Source organism: Sphaerodactylus townsendi, linkage group LG07 (genome assembly GCF_021028975.2).
Source record: "Sphaerodactylus townsendi isolate TG3544 linkage group LG07, MPM_Stown_v2.3, whole genome shotgun sequence".
NCBI lineage: Eukaryota > Metazoa > Chordata > Lepidosauria > Squamata > Sphaerodactylidae > Sphaerodactylus > Sphaerodactylus townsendi.
In genome coordinates, this window is record NC_059431.1 from 68,637,840 (window position 1) to 68,657,589 (window position 19,750).

Genomic DNA, 19,750 nt, shown 5'->3' on the forward strand with positions numbered 1-19,750 from the left:
TATTTTACTAATAAATCTATATATATAAATATATAGATATAAAGCTAACCGTGCGTTTGTTCCTCACGGTCTAATGAACCGCTAGAGCAAATGCCCTGAAATTTTCAGGAAACGCTGCCCAGCCAGCCCAGCGTGTTTTTCGCCCCTGGAAAGGCTCAGGGAACACACCTGAGCCAGGTAAACACGAGCAACAGGGCTGCGATCCGGGGCACATGCGCATCACCTCACAGCCATTGCACGCAGACTGCGTGCTGGCACAGGAGGACGGCGCGAGCGGAGGGCCTGAACGACGAAGCCAGCCGGAAGCCGCCGAAACAGACAGATGGCCAGCTGATTGCGCCCAGTCCCGCCACCAAGCGCAGTGGGGCCGGGCCTGGATGGGGGGGGACCAGACAGTCAGGCCCACACCACCGGAGAACACTGCCAACCGAGGGGCAGAAGGAGGGAGCCAGCCGCCCCCTGTCGAGAACCGCGAAGGTTGGCTGAGCCACAGCGAAGCATGGCCGAATCTGCTAGTAGGCCATAAAATTTTTAGTGGGTCACAGAGGAGTGGTATTAAAATGACTGGGCCATGGGAAGAAAAGTTTGGGAAACTGACCTAGAAAGCTTAAATGTACATACAGTTCAAGATACCTCCTATGCTTTCCTTTGCCTTGAGGCAGGACAGCACCTTCTGGAAACCAGGGCATAGGTCGCCACTTTCAAATTCTGGGTGCATGTCTGTTTCCACTCTTACTCTCACAGCTTGGTCCAACTAGTGATGCATGAGTTCCAGACCTCTGACTAGTGATTATTAATCAAGGCTAAGATCTCCTCTTTGGGTCTTGCCTGGGACTCCCTGCTCATGCTTACTGCTAACGAGGTTTTTTGATCAGGAATTTCAATACCTTCTGAGCAAGGCACAGAGTTCTTATTCACCCTTGTACTTTTTAGGATCACTCCCCAAAAGCTCTGTGTTGCCCACTATCTGAACCAACTCCCAAACCATAAACTTACATGGGCACTTTCAAGAGCAAGATGCAATTCCTTTCCATTGTCTTTACTTCATGGTCGATTCTTAAACATCTCTCAGCACGATTGACATTGTTCTTTCTGCCTTTCCTATACTGACTCTTGAACACATCTTGCTCTCCTGTCCAAAGTATAACAACTTTAGGCCCGATTTTTTCTGCCTTAACCTCGGTTGGGTTTACGGATCTCTCTACCAATGCAAAGATGATTCTTCTGCTCAACAACCCTGAGGCTGAAATAATGGAAATCGTAGCCACATTTTTGCTGCACGCTTTGAACTAGGTTTCCTAGGCTTCTGTTCATGCTATTTTCACTGTTCTCTATTGGGTTTACCTTTTCCTTTTGTCCCCGTGCTGTATATGCCTACTAAAGATCTCTGAATTGTCAAAACATCTTTGTAGAAACATCCTAATATAAAGATATTTGTACTTATATTTGTTTAAAAAAATGAGACAGGGCAAAGCATGAAGTACATATCAAAAATAGTTAGCTAGAAAACTGAATTTTGTTACACATGGAGACAAACACCCTGATTATAAGACAGTTGTGAAAATGGAGCATTATTACATCTAAAGTTAACATCAGGGCTAGTCATCTGTTTTATGGCCTATTCTGTCTTCAACTATAGTGTTCTTCATCATTATCTAAATTAATGCTATAAAATATGACCATTTGGATGATGCTAAAAAACTATTGGTAGGATGCTAACCCTATTCATTTATAGGGTTACCATATATAAAAACAACTTGATAGCACGTAACACCAGCCAAAGAAATTTACAGTTGTATTTAGCTAAATATGTATATCTGTGACCAGCATTGTCATTCTAATAAGCAGATTCATGGCCTAAGCACAATCCTGAAAAGGAAATAATGAGAGAAGTTCCATTGCGGGCTGGTTTCATATTGCCATCCTAATGGAAAGTGATATAAACCTGGACATCTGCTCAGCTGTGATTTGTTGTTAACTCTAAAAACTTGATTTCTCAAAATGTCCTGAAGTATACACCAACATGCTTCCTTTTAAAAGGGAGCTGGCTGCACATTTGAAATGGGTTGGTATAGAGCAGCCATTTTAAAATGTTACTGTATTTCCATCTGTAAAATTCCAGTATGCACTATCCATTTTTCTTCATATATTACATTGCTCAAGGTTTTGAAATGTATTATATGTTGTGTACACCTTTTCATGACAGTAAATGGCTTATTTATTTGGAAGATTTACATTTTCTCAACAGTCTTCAAAGGCAGATCCCTATAAAATACATTACAATAATGTAATGTACATTACATTAGACGCAACTTGGGTGTGATCAAAACATGGATCCCTATAGCCAAAGCATGTGTTTTGAGGACGGGCCAGAATTGGTGCATGGTATGGTATAGGAGTTAGACTTCTGGATGTGGAGCAGGGAATGCGAAGTTGAAATCCCTGTTCACTCCAAAGCTGACTTTGGGGCCAGTGACTTGGCTAAGCCTACCTGACAGGATTGTTGTGAAAATGAAATTCAAATAGCCCTCTGTGCACCACCCTGGGTTTCTTGAATGAAAGATAGGATATAAAATATAGTAATCTATATCTATAAACATGAAATACCACTGACTGACTCACTGACTCATCAAAAGAACTCAAAAACCACCAAACCTACAAAGTTGAAATTTGGCACACCAGTTCATTACGTACTCCAGTGTTCACTAAGAAAGGATTTTTCAAAATATTCAGTTTTACTCGAGTTATTACACATTTACTGTTTTCACTGCTCATTTCTGGCCATCTGCACAAACATTCTAAGGGCAAACCAACCGCTCAGTCCACAGACATGCTGCATGAACATTCTAAGGGTGACAGTTAAACAGTACCAATTTCATGTCCTTCACCAAGGTGCGCCAAATGCACTCTAACACTGCCCTCCACAACGCATGCGAACCTATCCCTTCTGCTGAAACCGCTATAGGGAGAAGAGGAATTAAACACAGAAAGCACTTTATACACTGCATTATAAAAAGACAACTACAGAAGCTGCTGCAAAATATGCGAAAACAAACCCATCAGTCCACAGACAGACTGTGAGGAAATATGCTGCATGTCACCCCAAAGTTCACAAATACCCTCCACAACGCATGCGAACCTATCTCTTCTGCTGAAACCGCTACAGGGAGAAGAGGAATTAAACGCAGAAAGCCCTTTACACATTGCATTATAAAAAGACAACTACAGGTAGCTGCTGCAAAATATGCACACACAAACCCATCAGTCCACAAACGGGATGTGAGGAAATATGCTGAATGTCACCCCAAAGTTCACAAACAAGTTGCAAAGAAGTATGCTGAATGTCACCCCAATGTTAACAGACAGGCTGTGAAAAAGTACTCCTCCACCCACCCTCACGTTAACAACACCGCTACAGCCAAATACAAACAACATACATTACAAACCACACTATCACCTTGGACTACTAAACATTTGTCGGGATTTGCATATGGACATCAGATTGATTGCTGTGGAGACAAGTTTACTGCTCTCAGCCTCTGATCACCCTGTGCTTGGTGTCATGCTCTGAAGTGGCGGGATGAGTCCCCAGGAATGTGCTGCAGTGGCACTACAGCCCAGCTCCTTGCCCTTCAACCCTACCCTGAACCTCTTCATAGCCTTCTCACTCATCAGCATCCAATGACAAAACACTTCCTTTCTGCATCCCGAAAATACAATGGCTGCTTCCACATGACATCCTTTGGAGCCCACCAGGTGAAAGAGAGCAATAACACATTGCATTAGAAAAAGACAACTACAGGAAGCTGCTGCAAAATATGCAAAACCCATCAATCCACAGACAGGCTGTGAGGAAATATGCTGCATGTTCACAAACAGGCTGTAAAGAAGAATGTTGAATGTCACCTCGAAATTCATAGAGAGCCTGTGATGAAGTATGCGTAGCGAAGCATGGGTGCCCTGCTAGTAATAATATAGTTATAAGATCATTTACTGCCTGAATATGCACAGATAATATGTACTGCACAGATAATTTACAAATGTCATAGTGAATCTTATCTATTTAATGAATGTGGATCCTGCCCTTTCTCCAAAGAGTTTGGGATTGTGTTTATATTTTGAGCCTGTGGATTTCTGACACAGCCTGATAGGCACAGCAACAAAGGATGGCAAAGCTGGCCACAAAATTATTGCTACTGTTAAACTTCAGTATCACAGTGTAGATCCTTGTGTAGCGCTGGCAGCTGCTGCCAAAGCAACATTTTAAAAAAATCTGCACAGCCAATCAAATCTTCAGTGGTCATTCAGAAACCTTGCTGGGGGGAAAGCCCTATCTATTTTGGGGTTAGACAGCATGTTCAACCTTCCCCATCTTTTTTAAAAAAGTGAGATTAAAGATAAATGGAAAGATCCCACCAATGACCATTCCCATGCTGGGTGGGTTAAAATAACGTACTCTTTGCCTTATAAGGTAACCAGTATACTGACGGTTCCAGTGGTGGATGCTCCTCTAGCCAGGTGGCTCTTCCAAAGGAGGGAGAGGGCCCCCTTGAAGACCCCCCATGACAGAAAAAGCCACTCTCCACAGAGGCCATGAGGTCATTGCCATTTCCATTAAAGCTTCTACTGACACTTCTATTGTGTCAAGAGTCTCATACATATGGATCCAAAAAATGTCCCAAGAATATCCAGATTTAAATCAGTGTCTGATCAGTTACATTCACAGGCTGAAGAGGTCAGTGACTCTGACTCACAGTGTACTTTCCCCATTTTTAAGAGGCTGCAGAGAAGCATAGAAAAGAGGTATTTTTTACATATGGGTTTTATTTAAGTTTTATGGCTGTCTTGTTCAGTATAAGACTTCAGTATAAGAACAGGGGGAATTAATGAACGAAAGGAGAGGGCAGTAGTCATCATATTAGATTCTAGCCTGGATACAATTTAAGTTCTCAGCAAGGGTCATGGCTTCCACAGTGGTAGCCAGAAGACATCTCTGGCTCAAGTCCTGAACCATGGGCTCCTTTTCTAAGTCCTCCATGGCATCCTGGCCTTTCCTTGGTGGAAAATTATTTGGGAACAGCCTAGAAAACATCTTTATTGAGACCAAGGACACAAAGAAAACCACGCTGTTCTGCTTTGTGGGCTTGGAGGCAGCAAGTGGCCAGGCCAAGCCCAGCATTCAGTTGTGTGCACCTCTGAGATCTCGGGGACTTTGAAGGCAACCTGGAAATTTTCAGATGTGGGTCTAATAAACCCCCCAAAATTCAAATTCTCCAAAAAGCCAGTATGGGGATTCAGTTTTTTCAGGTTTTTCAAAACAATTCCAGGATTATTAAACTGGAACCCTAAAATACTGGGGGGAAATTGTACATCCCCCGCTCTGGACTTTTCCGAGAAATTCCCTCTCACACTAATATTTCCTCGAAAGATCCATATGGCTTTTTTCTTTCTTTCTGTAGTTCCTGTTTCTATTGGTATAGTTTGGGCATTTGTATGCATCTTTTTCTCATTTTGTTCTCTGGGCTCTTGGCGGCTATAGTGCAGGCAACAGCTTTTAACAGGTATAATGTCTGTAGGGTGAACTCTGGTGACTGCAACAGTAGCTTGTTGTGTCTTGGTGACGTTCACAATGTAGAGACACTTGTCTGTAATTGTGCAAAGTTGCCTAACCATGTTTCCAGGTTGATGGCTTTGCGGGGGGTGGGGGGAGCCTGATTACCCTTCAAGACAGTGACTGAGTCATGACCTCATGACTGCTTTAGGCCTCCGGAACATCTAGTAGCCTGTTCATTAGGTTATAGCTAAAAGGAACCATTTCTGAAATCTTGAATTTGGCTAGAGAGAGAGAGAGAACGTTAACAGTTTTAAGGTTTACAGACAAGAATGAGCCCCCAAGTAATTAAAGGGAATGAAGGGTGGGCATTCTAAATAAATCACGTGGATAGATGGGTTTCTGTTTCCTTGCTTCTATTTCCCTTGTGTTTGAACCTCATCAAGATATTCAGTTGCTTTCAAATTGCAAAACTTGTTTTCCTTTTGCCACTAGATGGCAATATAACAATTTTGAGTAAATTGAGGTCAGAACAATTTTTCTTTCGTTTTCTGTTCACATTGTTCTCCAGCAAAGAAAACATAGGAAATAATAATTTGGGATGGTACTATTCTTTCTATATTTGGGTAGCTATGTAATGTATTGTTGGGTAGCTATGTAATGTAATGTATAATTGCTCTGTCATTCTGTGTATCAGAACTGGCTGTATTTTTATTCCTGAATCATTGCTGCAATGCTATGTAGGGTGCAAGTAAAGGTTGTTATAAATATTTAGACTGAATTATTTCAATAGCAGATATGAATAAATTGTGTAGTCAAGTTTTATTTTCTTGAGTCAAAAAAGACTATTTCACATTATAAGAAATGACAGCTGATTTTAAGCTTTCACTTCATTAGTAACTATGAATTGAATAATGTGCAATGTCTTCCAGATTTAATCTGTTAAACATCAGATTGGAAAGCTGTGGGTCAGAAGAACATGTGGGCAGAGTGATATTGCTAGTGTGTGGCTGTTTGCTGCTTTGGATGGCATAACATGTTTTAAGTAAAGATTGCACACTGTAACAGGAGCTGGTGGTCTTGTGAAACCAGAAGAGTTTAGAGGATCAAGACCAAATCGGGACATCTAGAAAGGGCAGGCCAGGCCTGAGTAAGATCTATGTAAGATCCCATGAGAAAGAGAAAACATGCAGCCTGGGATAGTTATATGCTGTCAAGAAAGCACTTCACTCTAATTTTTTATTTTATAGGCTGCTCTAAAAAACCTACCAAATCCCAAGTACCCTATGATGTGCCAGTGGTAACTTTACTGCATGATATGGTTACACCATGTCATAAAAATGGGACACATGTTATCTCAAAATAATTGAAAGATCTATCCAGACAGGGATTAAGTGTTGGATCAATGACTTGGTTCTATTGGAGGAAGCTTGTTTCATTTAGTGGAAGGCAGTCACTGGATATAGACAGCTTATAATATCCTACTTAAAAGAAGCTTTTTTTACTCATACTTTCCTTGACTTTGCTATATAGCCATGCTGCCATCATCGTGAGCAGGTTTGTACCCTTGCTAGGTAGTGAGAGATGTTTTGCTGAGAATGCAGTACAGTGGTTTTTAAAAATATAAGCTTTCTGGGGATATTTGATATTCCTGACTCTTCCCTTGAGTTTAGGACTTTGTTATCAAGTGAGGTCATTAATGCCAAGTGGTTCATCATGTGCATCAGATCCTGGACATAATTTATGATCAAGTCAAGGGTTTTTAAAAATTCATGTTAGGCCCCATAATGAATTGTTGTAAAGTAATAATGGATATGTGTGCTGAACTGAACTCCAATTTATATGTAATCTCTTGTTGACACATCTGTTTAACTGATGCATGTAAAACTGTATCTATGAAAACAATAAATGTTTTGGAAGGCAATGGTACAAATTAAGCAAATACTATTTCTCCTTGTGATTTCCCTTAAGATCTCATTGTGCCATCTCTTGTCACTTTCTGGACTGGGGCATCATGATGGTGATATTGACAACTTCATTACAACTCTGGGACTGACATCTGCAGATTACTATGTGAAACTTGTTGAAAATGTAAGTATTTCATACAGCAGGCCATTTCCTGTAAGAGTGATACATTATGTTAAGGATCCAAAATGTTATTTGCTATGGTGGCCATTAACATCTTGTTAGTATATTTTCTGTCATCTCTCTACCTTATACTGTAATTTCAGAGGCACTCCAACTATGCACCTCTCTTGAAACAACTGTTTGGTTGAGAAGTCAAGTTAATTTCTAACTTGGGCCAGTTTTTCATGGTGAAATTGCTCCTCATGGGAAATGCCCTGGTGCAATGGAGAGTTCTTCATTACCCCTGTTGCTGCAGTGGTGTCTGCCATGCTGTTGCCCTGGCGCTGCCCTTGCTTTACTCTGTGGCTTTCCAGAACCACCAAAATGGAGGTTCTTTTTTAATGCCCCTGTGTTGCTCCAGGGGCTTCACTGCCATGAAGCACTACAGCAGCAGCACTGGGGCCATTTTTCCCACCTCACTGTTCTCCCCCCCACCAAAACAAGAGAATCCCCCCACATGCAAGGAGTTTGTAGTGGGGAGGGTGATTCTCTCTGTTTAATTTTTTTTTAAGTACTGAAAGTGAGTGGGGGGAATGGGGTGAGATTCAGCCAATCGGAATGCAGGAAACAGAGGCTGCCCATGCATTCCTGGAAGAGACTGCAGAAGAGCTTGGCGCTTACGGGAAAGCCCCAGGCTCATGTAGAAGCAGCTGGGGCTTCCTGTACCATCCTGATTCCAGTGAAGGAAAGAGCTGAGCAGCCATGGGGAACTGCAAGCAGGGTGGGAAACCCCACAGCAGGTATGCTCCCAGATATGCCACAGGGCATTTCGAAAGTGAAAAATCAGCCTTGGTGCTGCAGTTGGGAATTGAATGAATTTAGCCGTACCCCACACTTTTCTAAATTTTGTTGTCTGTCTGGGGCCAGCTTCAAGAAGGACTGTCAACATTCCAGACAAGCAAAGGCTTACCTCCTTGCTGTAAGAAATGTAGTTCAACTTTCAGAAAGTGTCCTGCTCACCAGTTGTCAAGCAAGTTCCCGCAACAGCAAGGTCTTACAGAATCCATGTCCAGGGTCAGATAACATACTACAGAGGCAAAGACTAGAGGCAATTCAAGATTCAAACAACAAAGTTCCAAGAGTTGGCAACAAGCTAATCAACGAGAGTGCAAACAAGTTGATCCCACAATGGCCCCAGCATCACTTCAGAGTTATAAAGGCTTTTTCTGTACAGGTGATGCTAGGTCCAACATTGGGCTCTTCTTGACAAACTGAGTCACCTCATCTATTCATGAGAAGTAGTGTGGCCCAGATCCTTCAAAGACTCATTGGTCTCTCCAGGCACTTTCTCCACAGAGGGGCACTCTTGGGCTGCCAAGCACTTACTCCTATGCCTAGCCCAAGCCTTGGCTCTTGCTCTCTGCCTTCTCTGCCTCTGGGAGCCTGCAATATACTGTGGCAGGTCTGGTAATAGGTGGGTCTATGCTGGAGCGTCCAGTTTGAGGACCCTTCTGGATCAAGGGGCTGTGGCACTTCCTGTTAAAAGTTGCTTCTGGATAACCATGAAGAACTCTTCCAGCTTTAAGGCCTTCCAAGATAGGGCAGGGACACAGTTTGTCCTCCTCCATTGATGAAGATTCATCTTCCTGCAAAACCAGGTGGTTTGTGACAGGAGCCTCTGAAGTGCAATGTGAAGTCAAGGGTTGATCCTATCTATTGGTTGAATGTAGGATTGGAGCAGTGAGGTCCTCTCTGACATTTTGCTGGACTTGTGGGACCTTCAGAATTCTTCTAAAGAGCAGCATTGATTTACAAATAAAACCTTCCTGTGATAGGCCTTTTTAACCAACTAAAGAGGACCCACACAGCCTCCTATGATTTTTGGGGAACTTGATTTGTTTTAAACCATAAACCTTCCCTTTAGTTATCAGATGTTCTTAAGGTAGCCTGTATAGGCTTTAGGTTTGCAGCCATGAGGTAGATTTTGCAGTGACCAAGTAGAATGTGGAGATCATTGAGGCAAGAATTGTTTATAAACAACATAGGAGTTTTTTTTTAATGTACAGGTTCATTTCAAAGAACAGATTAGCAGCCCAGGTCTCCAGATACTTGCATCTCACACTGATCATGAAGTTCCCCCAAACCCATGGGTGGCTTTGACCATAGAGCTGCTGTGTGAAGGGGAAGGAGGCAGAGATCATTGCCTGTGAATTCACTCCACTTGTAGTTGATTGGGGACAAGCCATTATTTTTGGTTCAAAGGTTATTGTCTAAACTATACACATAAGTTTTATAAATATATTATCTAATCCACTTGGAAATGAAAGTCAAACAGAGAAGATATTAGTATACTAATTCCTCTTCAATGTCTTATTTTTTACTATATCATTGGTGTCATGTAATAGGTTGTCTCATCACTAGTGACAGAACTCAGCAGAAACTGGTTTAATAGATTTACTAGTCAACAAAGGTAGGTACTTTTTCCTCCTGAACTGAAGATGCTTTAATATAATACAACCATATCCCTTTTAAGAAAAACTTTACACAAAAACAGATGACCCTGATACTTCATTTGTTTAGGCAGCCCTGTGACTCATTTTATCGAAGAAGGCTTGCCTTCGTCTGGCTGGGCATCTTCTGGCTGAGGCACAGTGGCGGAAAGTAGCACTCATTAGCTTGGTCAGTGTCCTGGCAGCAGCCCCAGGACCCAGCTGGAGTGATAGTGGGGGAATACTGTCTCCCTTCTTTCTGAAGATGCTGAGGCAGTCCCTGATCAGATTGTTTGTATGGCTGAAAACAGTTGATTTGACCTGGAGATAGGTGAGTCCCGGATGCTCTGCTAGAGAGGTGTGGCTATGTGGTTCTGCCAGTCACCTGGGCTGCAACATTTAGGAGCCCTATCACCACTCATTTGATCTGTTTGGTGTACTCAGAGACTCAAAAAGGAACAGTTTGCTTTATATATTATGAGTGCTCATGAGAACATTACAGATGTATTATCTATGCAAGAGACTACAGAACATACAAGGTACAATTCTAACGGAGTTTATCATTGACCACGGAATCAAGAGTACAATGGAAAGAAAAAGCACTTTCCCTAGGCCACTTGCCCTGATTTCAGTTTATCTATAACTTTTCAGGGCTTATATCTGGGAAGAAAAGGGTTAAGGGTCACCTGAGCTCTGCTGTTGAGACACCACTAAGATGGATGAGGGATCCAAGGAAAATGAAGCTGTCAACCGCTTCTGTTTCTTTATTGTTGATTTCAATATGGACTTCTTTGTTGGCAGTGGTCATGATCTTAGTCTTTTTGATGTTTAGGTTTAGGCCTTTGGGCTGTCTTCTTCTAATTTCAGTATCAGTTTCTTTAGGTCCTTCTCACTCTCAGCCAGTAGAGTTGTATCATCTGCATACCTCAGGTTGTTGATGGTTCTTTCACCGACTTTTTCCCCAATATTTAAGTCCAGCTTCCTCATGATCACTTCTGCAAAGAGGTTGAGCAGAAAAGGAGAGAGGATGCATCCTTACTTAGTACCCTTTTTGATCTTGAACCAGTCTGTGTCCCCATACTTAGTTTGCACTGTGGCTTCTTGGTTATTATAGAGTGATTTGATCAGATGTATAAGCACTCCTACCTCTCAATGCTTCCCAGAGCTTGTTGTGCTCAACACAACCAAGAGCCTTGGTGTAGTCAGTGAAGCATAAGTAGGGCTTCTTCTGGTACTCCCTTGCCTTTTCCATAATCTATCTCAGGTTTGCAATGTGATCTCTGATTCCTCTGCCCTTGCAGAATCCACCTTGGACATCAGGAAGTTCTTGCTCAATGATGTTGCCCAAGCGCTTCTGTATAATCTTTAAAAGTATCTTGCTGGCATGGGGGATTAGGGCAATTGTTCTTTAGTTGGCGCAGTCTCTGGAGTTGCCTTTTCTTGGTAGTGGAATGAAAACTGATCTTTTCCATTCCTTTGGCCATGTGCAAGTCCTCCAGATCTTCTGACATATTGCTGTCAGTGAAGCTCTTGGGACTGGTGTGAGCAGCTCAGCAGGAATTCTATCAATACCAAGTGATTTGTTATTTGTCAGCTGCCTCAGGGCCCACTCCACTTCACTTTCCAATAGGTCTGGTTCCATTTCCTCTTGATCCAGTTTAAGTCCCCCTGTGTGATCAGCATTGTTGCCAGCATATAGTTCCTCTGCATATTCTCTCCATCTCTTCTTGATATCCTTCTGGTTCCTTATATTATATACTGATAATTGTTGTTTGATATTTGTCTATACCTAAGAAATAGACTGATTTTAGAAAAGTATAAATATTGCCCCTGCACCCTAAATCAGCTTTATTTTATTTCTCCAGTATTTCTTTGCGAGTAAGATCTGTGTGTCTTCTCTGTGTACCACTTGTTAATTTGCCTGATATAACACCACTGCTGGAAGCCCTTCTTAGCTATCATGGAGATGGAACAGAAGAAGTCCTCCATTGTGAGTTTTTAGAAGCTGTGAATGAAGCCATTTTACAGTAAGTAGCCCAGAATATACTAATTTTCCCCCAACCAAAATTATATTTAATTCAGTTATTATTATTTACTTCATTTGTAGCCTGCCTTACACATTTATACTCAAGGTAGATTACAGATTTATAAAATAACAAGCAGGGAGCCCTGAAGATCTAATGTTAACTATAGAACACCCTCCTTGACATAATCCTTCTATACTAGTTTACTTTGAAAAATTAAGCTCACCAATCTAATACTTGCATCATCAATTATCTAATTCTCAATATGACCTCATCTGTGGATACTTAACTCTATAGACTGGAACAATGAAAAGAGAACACAGATCTTTCTACAAACCAGAGAAAAACTGCAGGTTTTCAGAAATATCTGATTTTTTTTAAAAAAAAATATGTGGTTAAAAAACCCCAAATGATGGAAGCAGTACCTGTAACTTTAAGAAATGAAAGCCGTCAGTGGCTATTACTATGCAACCACAAATGTCTTGTCAACTGTCTGGCCTTGGATTATGTCAGGAAAATGCAGAGGAAGAAGTCAGGGCTCTTTCCAGGACTGTTTTGAACTCTGAGAGAGCACACATAGGGCAAACACCAGGCAGCTTGTTACTATTCGCTTGTAGAACTCACACAGAACTTGTAGGAGCCTTTGAGGCCAGCATTGCCTGTTTGATACTGACAAGTAGGGCTCCTCAAGAAACTTGAAGGGAGGAGGTATCCCATTTCCCTCTGCCTTTGTTTCCTTCCCTCTCCTACACTACTTTTCTGTCACTCTCACCTCCCCTGATCACTGGGCTGCTCCCAAGGCTTGGTTGTCTAGCAACAGCCACTGAAAGCATCTGTTTCTTAAAGCTACAGATGCTCTTTTATCATTTTGGAGATTTTAACTTCTCCCCAATTTTTATTTTACTTTTTAGATTTTTTTTGCAAATCTGGAGCATTTTTCAAATTTGTGAAAATATGTCTTGTTTATTCACAGCTCTAGACTCTGTGTTTAAATATCTTCATGTTTGTCCAGCATTTGTCCAACATTAAATACATTGATTGGTTTTATAATTGTTGTAGAAGAAAATAACTTTTTTTCCTTTTTAAAATACAGAAAAAAGATTTCGTTGTCTGAATCTGCTGTAGTGCAGCTGTGGCTTCGCCATCTTCCTAGTTTGGAGAAAGCTTTGCTACAGAACTTTAGATGCTTAATTTCTGGTCAGCCAAGTTCGCTGGAAGAAATGATATACCTGATAACAAGTTCCCTATTGGTGAGCATGGTAGATAAGCCACTATGATTTTGCCATCTTGGTTATAGTGTATGCCTCTTAAGTGTTTCTCAAATATATAGTGTATGAAAATTTAACATAAATTTAAACTAGAGGACAACAAACAGCATTAATGGTGGCTTTAATTTGGTAGTACGCACACACACATTTTGATTTTTCTCTGATGAAGAGCACCTTCCTTATTTTGACACTTGTCTGACATAATAGATTAAGCACTTTACAAAATGTAACAAGTGAGCCTCTACTTTCCAACTTACTGGCTGAAACTTTTTTTGTGTCAAGAGTTCAGTACCTAACAATGAGAGTACCCAGCTAAAAATTGTTAAAGGACATGGTAGTTTGGAAATTAGGATTTTCTTTCATTTCTTAAGAGTTGCACACTCCCCTTTCCTGATCCTCTCCACCAAGAAAAAAAAATAAATTGAGGGGAAACAACAAACATCAGTAATTCTTTTTCCTATTACATGCTCTTGGCTAACCACCATCTTTACTGTCCTTTCCATCTTACATCAGGGAGAACCACCTTTACTTCTAAAAATGGTGAAGGAATTTTCCTACTTCCATTAGTTGTTACACCAGGCTTTTCAAAGATACATTTGCTGTTAAATCTGCTAAGTTACAAAACTGCTGTGTAAGAAAAAGGTAGACTTTGAATAGCTTGGATTGCATCATGTATCTGAAGAACGATGGCACTGTCCAAACCAACATAAAATGGTCTCTTTAGCCCTTCATTTCAATAAGGACAGTGCAATATGAAAAAGAAACGGAGAAAGCAATTGATGATTGTGATAATATTATCTTGAATATATCTTCATTAGCACTTTGAGCGATCCAGCACAATGCTATTCCTCAGCCTTTTTTAGTACTCAGCACTGAGTACTATACAGAGCAGCAGCTTTGTAAGTTAAGTCCTGGTGCTGGAAGACTGCTGTGCTTTATTATGGAAGAAATATGATATCCAACACTGTTATATTAAGGCTCCAAATGTAATTAAAGTGTGATGGTCTGGTAACTTCTAGTTTATGTGGTGTGCTGTTACTTATATTTCCATCCCTTGGGAAAAAATGAAATTGGTAATGGAAATTCTATAGTTACTAGGAAGTATAAAAACAAAAGATAAGTGTTACACAGGTTGCACATGGTGAAATGACCTCTATAAATATTATTTTGCCTTTCAAGGGTTGGTAACGTTAGTCCTTTTTCCAGATGGTTAAAAGTGTGCCCCTTACATATATTGGTATATTCACATTGCTGAAATTATTGTGCAAATATGTTGTATGAACTGCTTGGGGCAAGGGGGAAGGAGAGGGGGCAGCTATTCCTGAGGTTGTCATCAAGCAGTTCCCAGGTTGCATAAATGATACAGATACATTTGCAGCAAGGCTTAGGCACAAGTATCACCACAATGATGATACAATGAATACAAAAGCACTCTGCTAAATTCATTTGTCTGCTATGACTGATTCTTTTCAGGAACGCTAATGGGTGATACTTGTGCAACTCGCAGTAGCATGGAAACTGTTTGCCTAATAGTATGTGAAATGGAAGGCCCTGGCCCACACATGGAGATTATATCTGCTGGGATGGGCTTTCTGCTCACTCTGTTAGTAGATCTCAGCTGAGCAGAAGCACTTTTGGTGTCAGCTTTAGATTTAAGGGGGGTTGTGGGGAGAGGTCAATTTTTTAGCTAACATCTCTGCTATTTTTACTTGGTAGGACTTCTGGTATCTCTCCTAACTGTTGTGTCTTCTCCATAGCTGCTTGGAAAATTGGGTTCAAGAATCAGGGAGGAGAGATACTGGGGTTCTGTCTCCTGAGCCAGTCTACTTTCTTTGGAAGAATCATGTATCCCAAAGTTTTTGCTGTGTTGTTAAAAGCAGGATGAAGTCGGGTAGCTGCAAAGAGAGGGTACATGTGGAGAAAACTGTATGCCAGCTTGGTGATGGCAGAAATTAGATACAGGAAGCAATGAAGAAAATAGAGTAAGATCTCTGACTGTATCTGCCAGTCCTGGAGTCCTTAATTGAAACCATGGCTGTTTTTAAGTTCCAAGATGAGAGTGGGATTAGAATTGGTAGAAACTAGCCCCACACCCTGTCTGCAACAGCAGTGACTTCAGGAAGAGCAGGAAAAGCTCTGTGACTCACAACTACCATGGCTATTTCCACCCGGTCGCATAGCTGCAGCTTAGCTCCCAATCTGAAGCTTTCTGTTTCCAGGCTTACACATGGTGTTGGATATTTGCTGTTGGTTTTCAGCCTTTCCCCCCAGTTTTCTCTGTCTTTTTCCTAACTACCTGTGTGGCAATGATTTCAGGAAATCAGGTCTGAAGTGTATTTGTGTAATGTCTGCTGCACTTACAAAGGTGCCACCAACTTCCCCACTCACTCCTTCATTGTCATATGCTTTTTTTGCATTTGCCACTATTTCACCTGCCATTTTTCCCAGTGGTGGCCATCCATAATTATTTTTAAGATGGTTACTATGTCACTATATTTCTATGCCCTTTCCCACCGAAAGATCTAAGTGTGATCAGTAATGCTTTGGCAGAGAAAAAGTAGCGTGCTTCTACTGTTAAAAATAGTCCCTTGGTGTTTGTACTGGGAAAGGGTTGGAGGTGACTTACTGTATGCCATCTTGGGCCTGGTTTGGTGTTTGGGACAGGAGGGTTGGAGGGGGAGGAAGTGTTGGAGAATGAATTCACAATTCCACTTAGATCTTTTGGTGTGAAAAGTATATATCTGTAAACACATAGTTGCATGATTCCTACATGTAGTTTGAATTTTAAGCTGTGTGTTTATTTATTATTATGCAGCAGACATTACACAAATTATTATGCAGCAGACATTACACAAATAATGCAGCAGATCTCAAGGTTCATTGCCCTAGAAGTAATGTGTTTCTGCAATTTTCCTTTTGGCACACGGACATACTGTCTCTTTTTAAACATCTCCCGTGTGTGTGTTTATAAAAACAATTGCACAGATAGATGAGATGTTTTCTGCTAGGTTTTTTTTGCTTTTACTGAGTTCTGTTCAGCTCTCTAAAATTTAGATACATGCAGGCCTCATATATGGTCCACAGCAGCAAGCAGCGTCCCTTTTCAAACCCAAAGATAATCTAACCTTTTTATGGAGTGTTTTTAATGGGAAGGCACAAAACAAAAATTTCCAAAAAGTGGGGGCAAGGATACTATGTGGAGGGACTGTGGTCTGAACTCCTCTGGAAGAATGGCAGCATCCGAGGCAGCTGGGTCTGCATTTTCATGTGAAAATACCCCACTGGGAGGTGATGCACTCAGCCCTTGTTTTAACCATGTGATATTTCTAAATGGGCAGAGTCCAATATGCAGCCTTCTGGGACTTAGGTCTTCTCTGTGCCCTTTCCTTCTAACTCTGCAAAAAGTAGATGGGTAGGAAGCAGAGAGAAAAATAAACTGTCACACTTTAATGGATTTAGAGTAGATTAAAACATTTATAGACCAATTTGCAGATTTGTTTATTTTTGGTGTGCCTTCAACAGCACTATGTATTGTATATCTCAGAATACATATTGCAACGTGGAAAAATGTACAGAAGAGGGTATTGATGGACCTGAGGAGCAGGCAGAGGCAGAAAAGCCAGAATGGAAAATGTTCATCCTTCACAGAGCCTGAGTTAGTGGCAGACTGAGCATCAAAGAAGTTTTAGGAGGAGTTAGAGCTTCAGACAAAAGTTCAGCTCTGTGTTCCAGAGAAAGCACTCATGTTTAGCATCTGTGAAAGACTGTGATTTTTGCAGGAAGAGAGTATTGGAGGAAGAGAGACTCTACTCTAGCCAGGAAGGGACTTGACTTCTAGGGAGAGAAGAATTCTTAGCCCAGGTTCTTAGAGCAGAACTAATTCGTCTTCTGGACAGAGTGGGTTGAACTGAGTGACCTGACCTAGAAAGAGTTTGTGTCAGAAAGGGAACATTCTCTAGTAAGAAGGGGGATCTACCCTGCTTTGGGAGAAGAATCCCTATCTCTAGCTCTGTATATGGATTTACTACAAATGCTGTGCTGAATCCTGAAGTTGGAGAAGACTGAAGGGAAGAGCGAGTTGTGAGAATACTCCTTTCTGTGTAGTTTATAGTCACCATAGATACCACATGAACTTCTGGATGTTAGCTTGGATATAATCTGTGAAACATCTTGAAAGTCTATCATATTTTAAAAGCATTAAGAACTCTGTGACAAACTGACATCTTTTAAAAAGCCAATTGCCATCTGTGCTGAATTTTGAAAACATCCTATTATCTGTACATAAAAACTGCTTATTGAGAAAATTCCTTTCTATCCCATTCCCCTGAAAGCTTTAATATAATTCTGTTTATTGTTAAAACTTTGAAAAAGTTTCTTGTGTGGTTATCTGAGGCAAAACAGAGAGTGAATGATTGGGGGGGGGGGTCATATCAGTTCCCTAAGCTGGTTCAGTTAAACATTTATTTTAAAGGGGAACAGAGTGGGTCAACTGAAGAACACCTCCTGAAAAAGGTCCTGTGTGTGCATAGAAAAGCTGACCTGCAGTGAAGAAAATAAGTTCTTAGGAGAATTTGGAAACATTCATTGCCTTCAGGTATTGGGAGGTGGTAGATTTGCCACTCGACATCCCCTGTCTTCACAGAGGGCAACCAGAACTTTTATTTTATTTTATTTTATTTTTATTTATGTCTTCGATTTTTATACCGCCCGATCCCCGAAGGGCTCCGAGAAAAAGGGTGAAGAGTTTGTGTCAGAGAGGGACTTTTCTGTTTAGGAAACAGATGACTAAGTGGGGGACATGGTATAGGTTTATAAAATTATACATGCAGTGGGAAAAGTGGATAGAAAAAATATTTTCCTTCTCTACTACTCCACATACCCTAGGGACTGCCTTTCCTCATATTACCCAACTTGGTTCCTCTGCTCCTCAGAGGAGAACCTACTGGTCAACCCTGGCCCGAAAACTATTTGGCTGGCTTCGATTAGGGCCAGGGCTTACTCTGTCCTGGTCCCTGCCTGGTGGAATATGCTCCTGCATGAGATCAGGGCTCTGTGGGGTTTGAGTGCTTTCCGCAGGACCTGTAATACAGAGCTATTCCACCGGGCTTTTCCTGGAGGCCAGCCGGGCTAACATCATTTTCTATTGGGGTTTTTAAGTCGCCATCTTGTGTATTTTAAGCCATTTCTGTATTTGTATTGGGTTGGGGTTTTTTACTATTTGGGATTTTATTGCTGTTTTAATTGGGGCTTTATGCTTCTGTATTTCCGCCCAAAGCCCTTCGGGGATGGGCAGGGTAAAAATTCAATAAATATCTGGCATCTCCAGTGAAAAAAAACTGGGGAGTCATGGATGTAAAAGCTCTGTATCGGAGACCCTGGAGAACCACTGCCAATATGAGTAGACAATACTGACGTTGATAGACCGATGGTATGATTCAGTGTAAAGCAGCTTCATGTGTCTGAGGAGCTTTGAATGGCGTTATATCTTCGCAATAACCCTTAAGAGATGGGAACTGGCTTAAGGCTATCTAGTGCACCTTGCAGTTGAGCAGGTATTAGAATCTGTTTCCTGTGCTTAAACCCTGCTTCTGCACTTCTCTGATTTAACATGGGTTTTGTTGAATTTTTCTTTGTTAAGAACAAAAGAACATAAGAACATTAGAACAAGCCAGCTGGATCAGACCAGAGTCCATCTAGTCCAGCTCTCTGCTACTCGCAGTGGCCCACCAGGTGCCTTTGGGAGCTCACATGCTGGATCACCTGGTCTGTTAAGGCATTTGCAATCTCAGATCAAAGAGGATCAAGATTGGTAGCCATAAATAGACTTCTCCTCCATAAATCTGTCCAAGCCCCTTTTAAAGCTATCCAGGTTAGTGGCCATCACCACCTCCTGTGGCAGCATATTCCAAACACCAATCACATGTTGCGTGAAGAAGTGTTTCCTTTTATTAGTCCTAATTCTTCCCCCCAGCATTTTCAATGAATGCCCGCTGGTTCTAATATTGTGAGAAAGAGAGAAAAATTTCTCTCTGTCAACATTTTCTACCCCTATTAATTTTAATGAAGGTCCAAATGCAGTATCACGATCATTGGCTCATTCCGCACATGAAGAATAATGCACTTTCAAACTGCTTTCAATGCTCTTTGAAGCTGGGGGGAAATGGCAAAATCCACTCACAAACAGTTGTGAAAGTGGTTTGAAAATGCATTATTTTGCGTGTGCGGAAGGGGCCATTGTCAGTGTTAAGGAAGTGATAGAAGTTGTTTCTTAAGTAAAGTTCCACGATATGTTTAAAAACGAAGATACTAACTTTCCTTTGCTGAATGTAAAACTTACTCTAGCTTGTATAA

The 19,750-nt window shown here is 41.2% G+C and overlaps 1 protein-coding gene across 7 annotated transcripts in view; it reads left to right on the forward strand.

Annotated features, from left to right (window-relative positions):
• Positions 1–19,750, forward strand: part of FANCC (FA complementation group C) — a 91,688-nt gene that overhangs the window by 52,277 nt on the left and 19,661 nt on the right. For 6 of the 7 annotated variants that reach the window (XM_048503448.1, XM_048503450.1, XM_048503449.1 and 3 more), the window contains 4 exons: positions 7,523–7,642; positions 10,024–10,088; positions 11,973–12,134; positions 13,225–13,381. In XM_048503448.1, coding sequence (XP_048359405.1) covers positions 7,523–7,642; positions 10,024–10,088; positions 11,973–12,134; positions 13,225–13,381 — 504 coding nt within the window. The remainder of the gene's footprint in view (positions 1–7,522; positions 7,643–10,023; positions 10,089–11,972; positions 12,135–13,224; positions 13,382–19,750) is intronic. The other variant, XM_048503453.1, reaches the window with a different exon arrangement.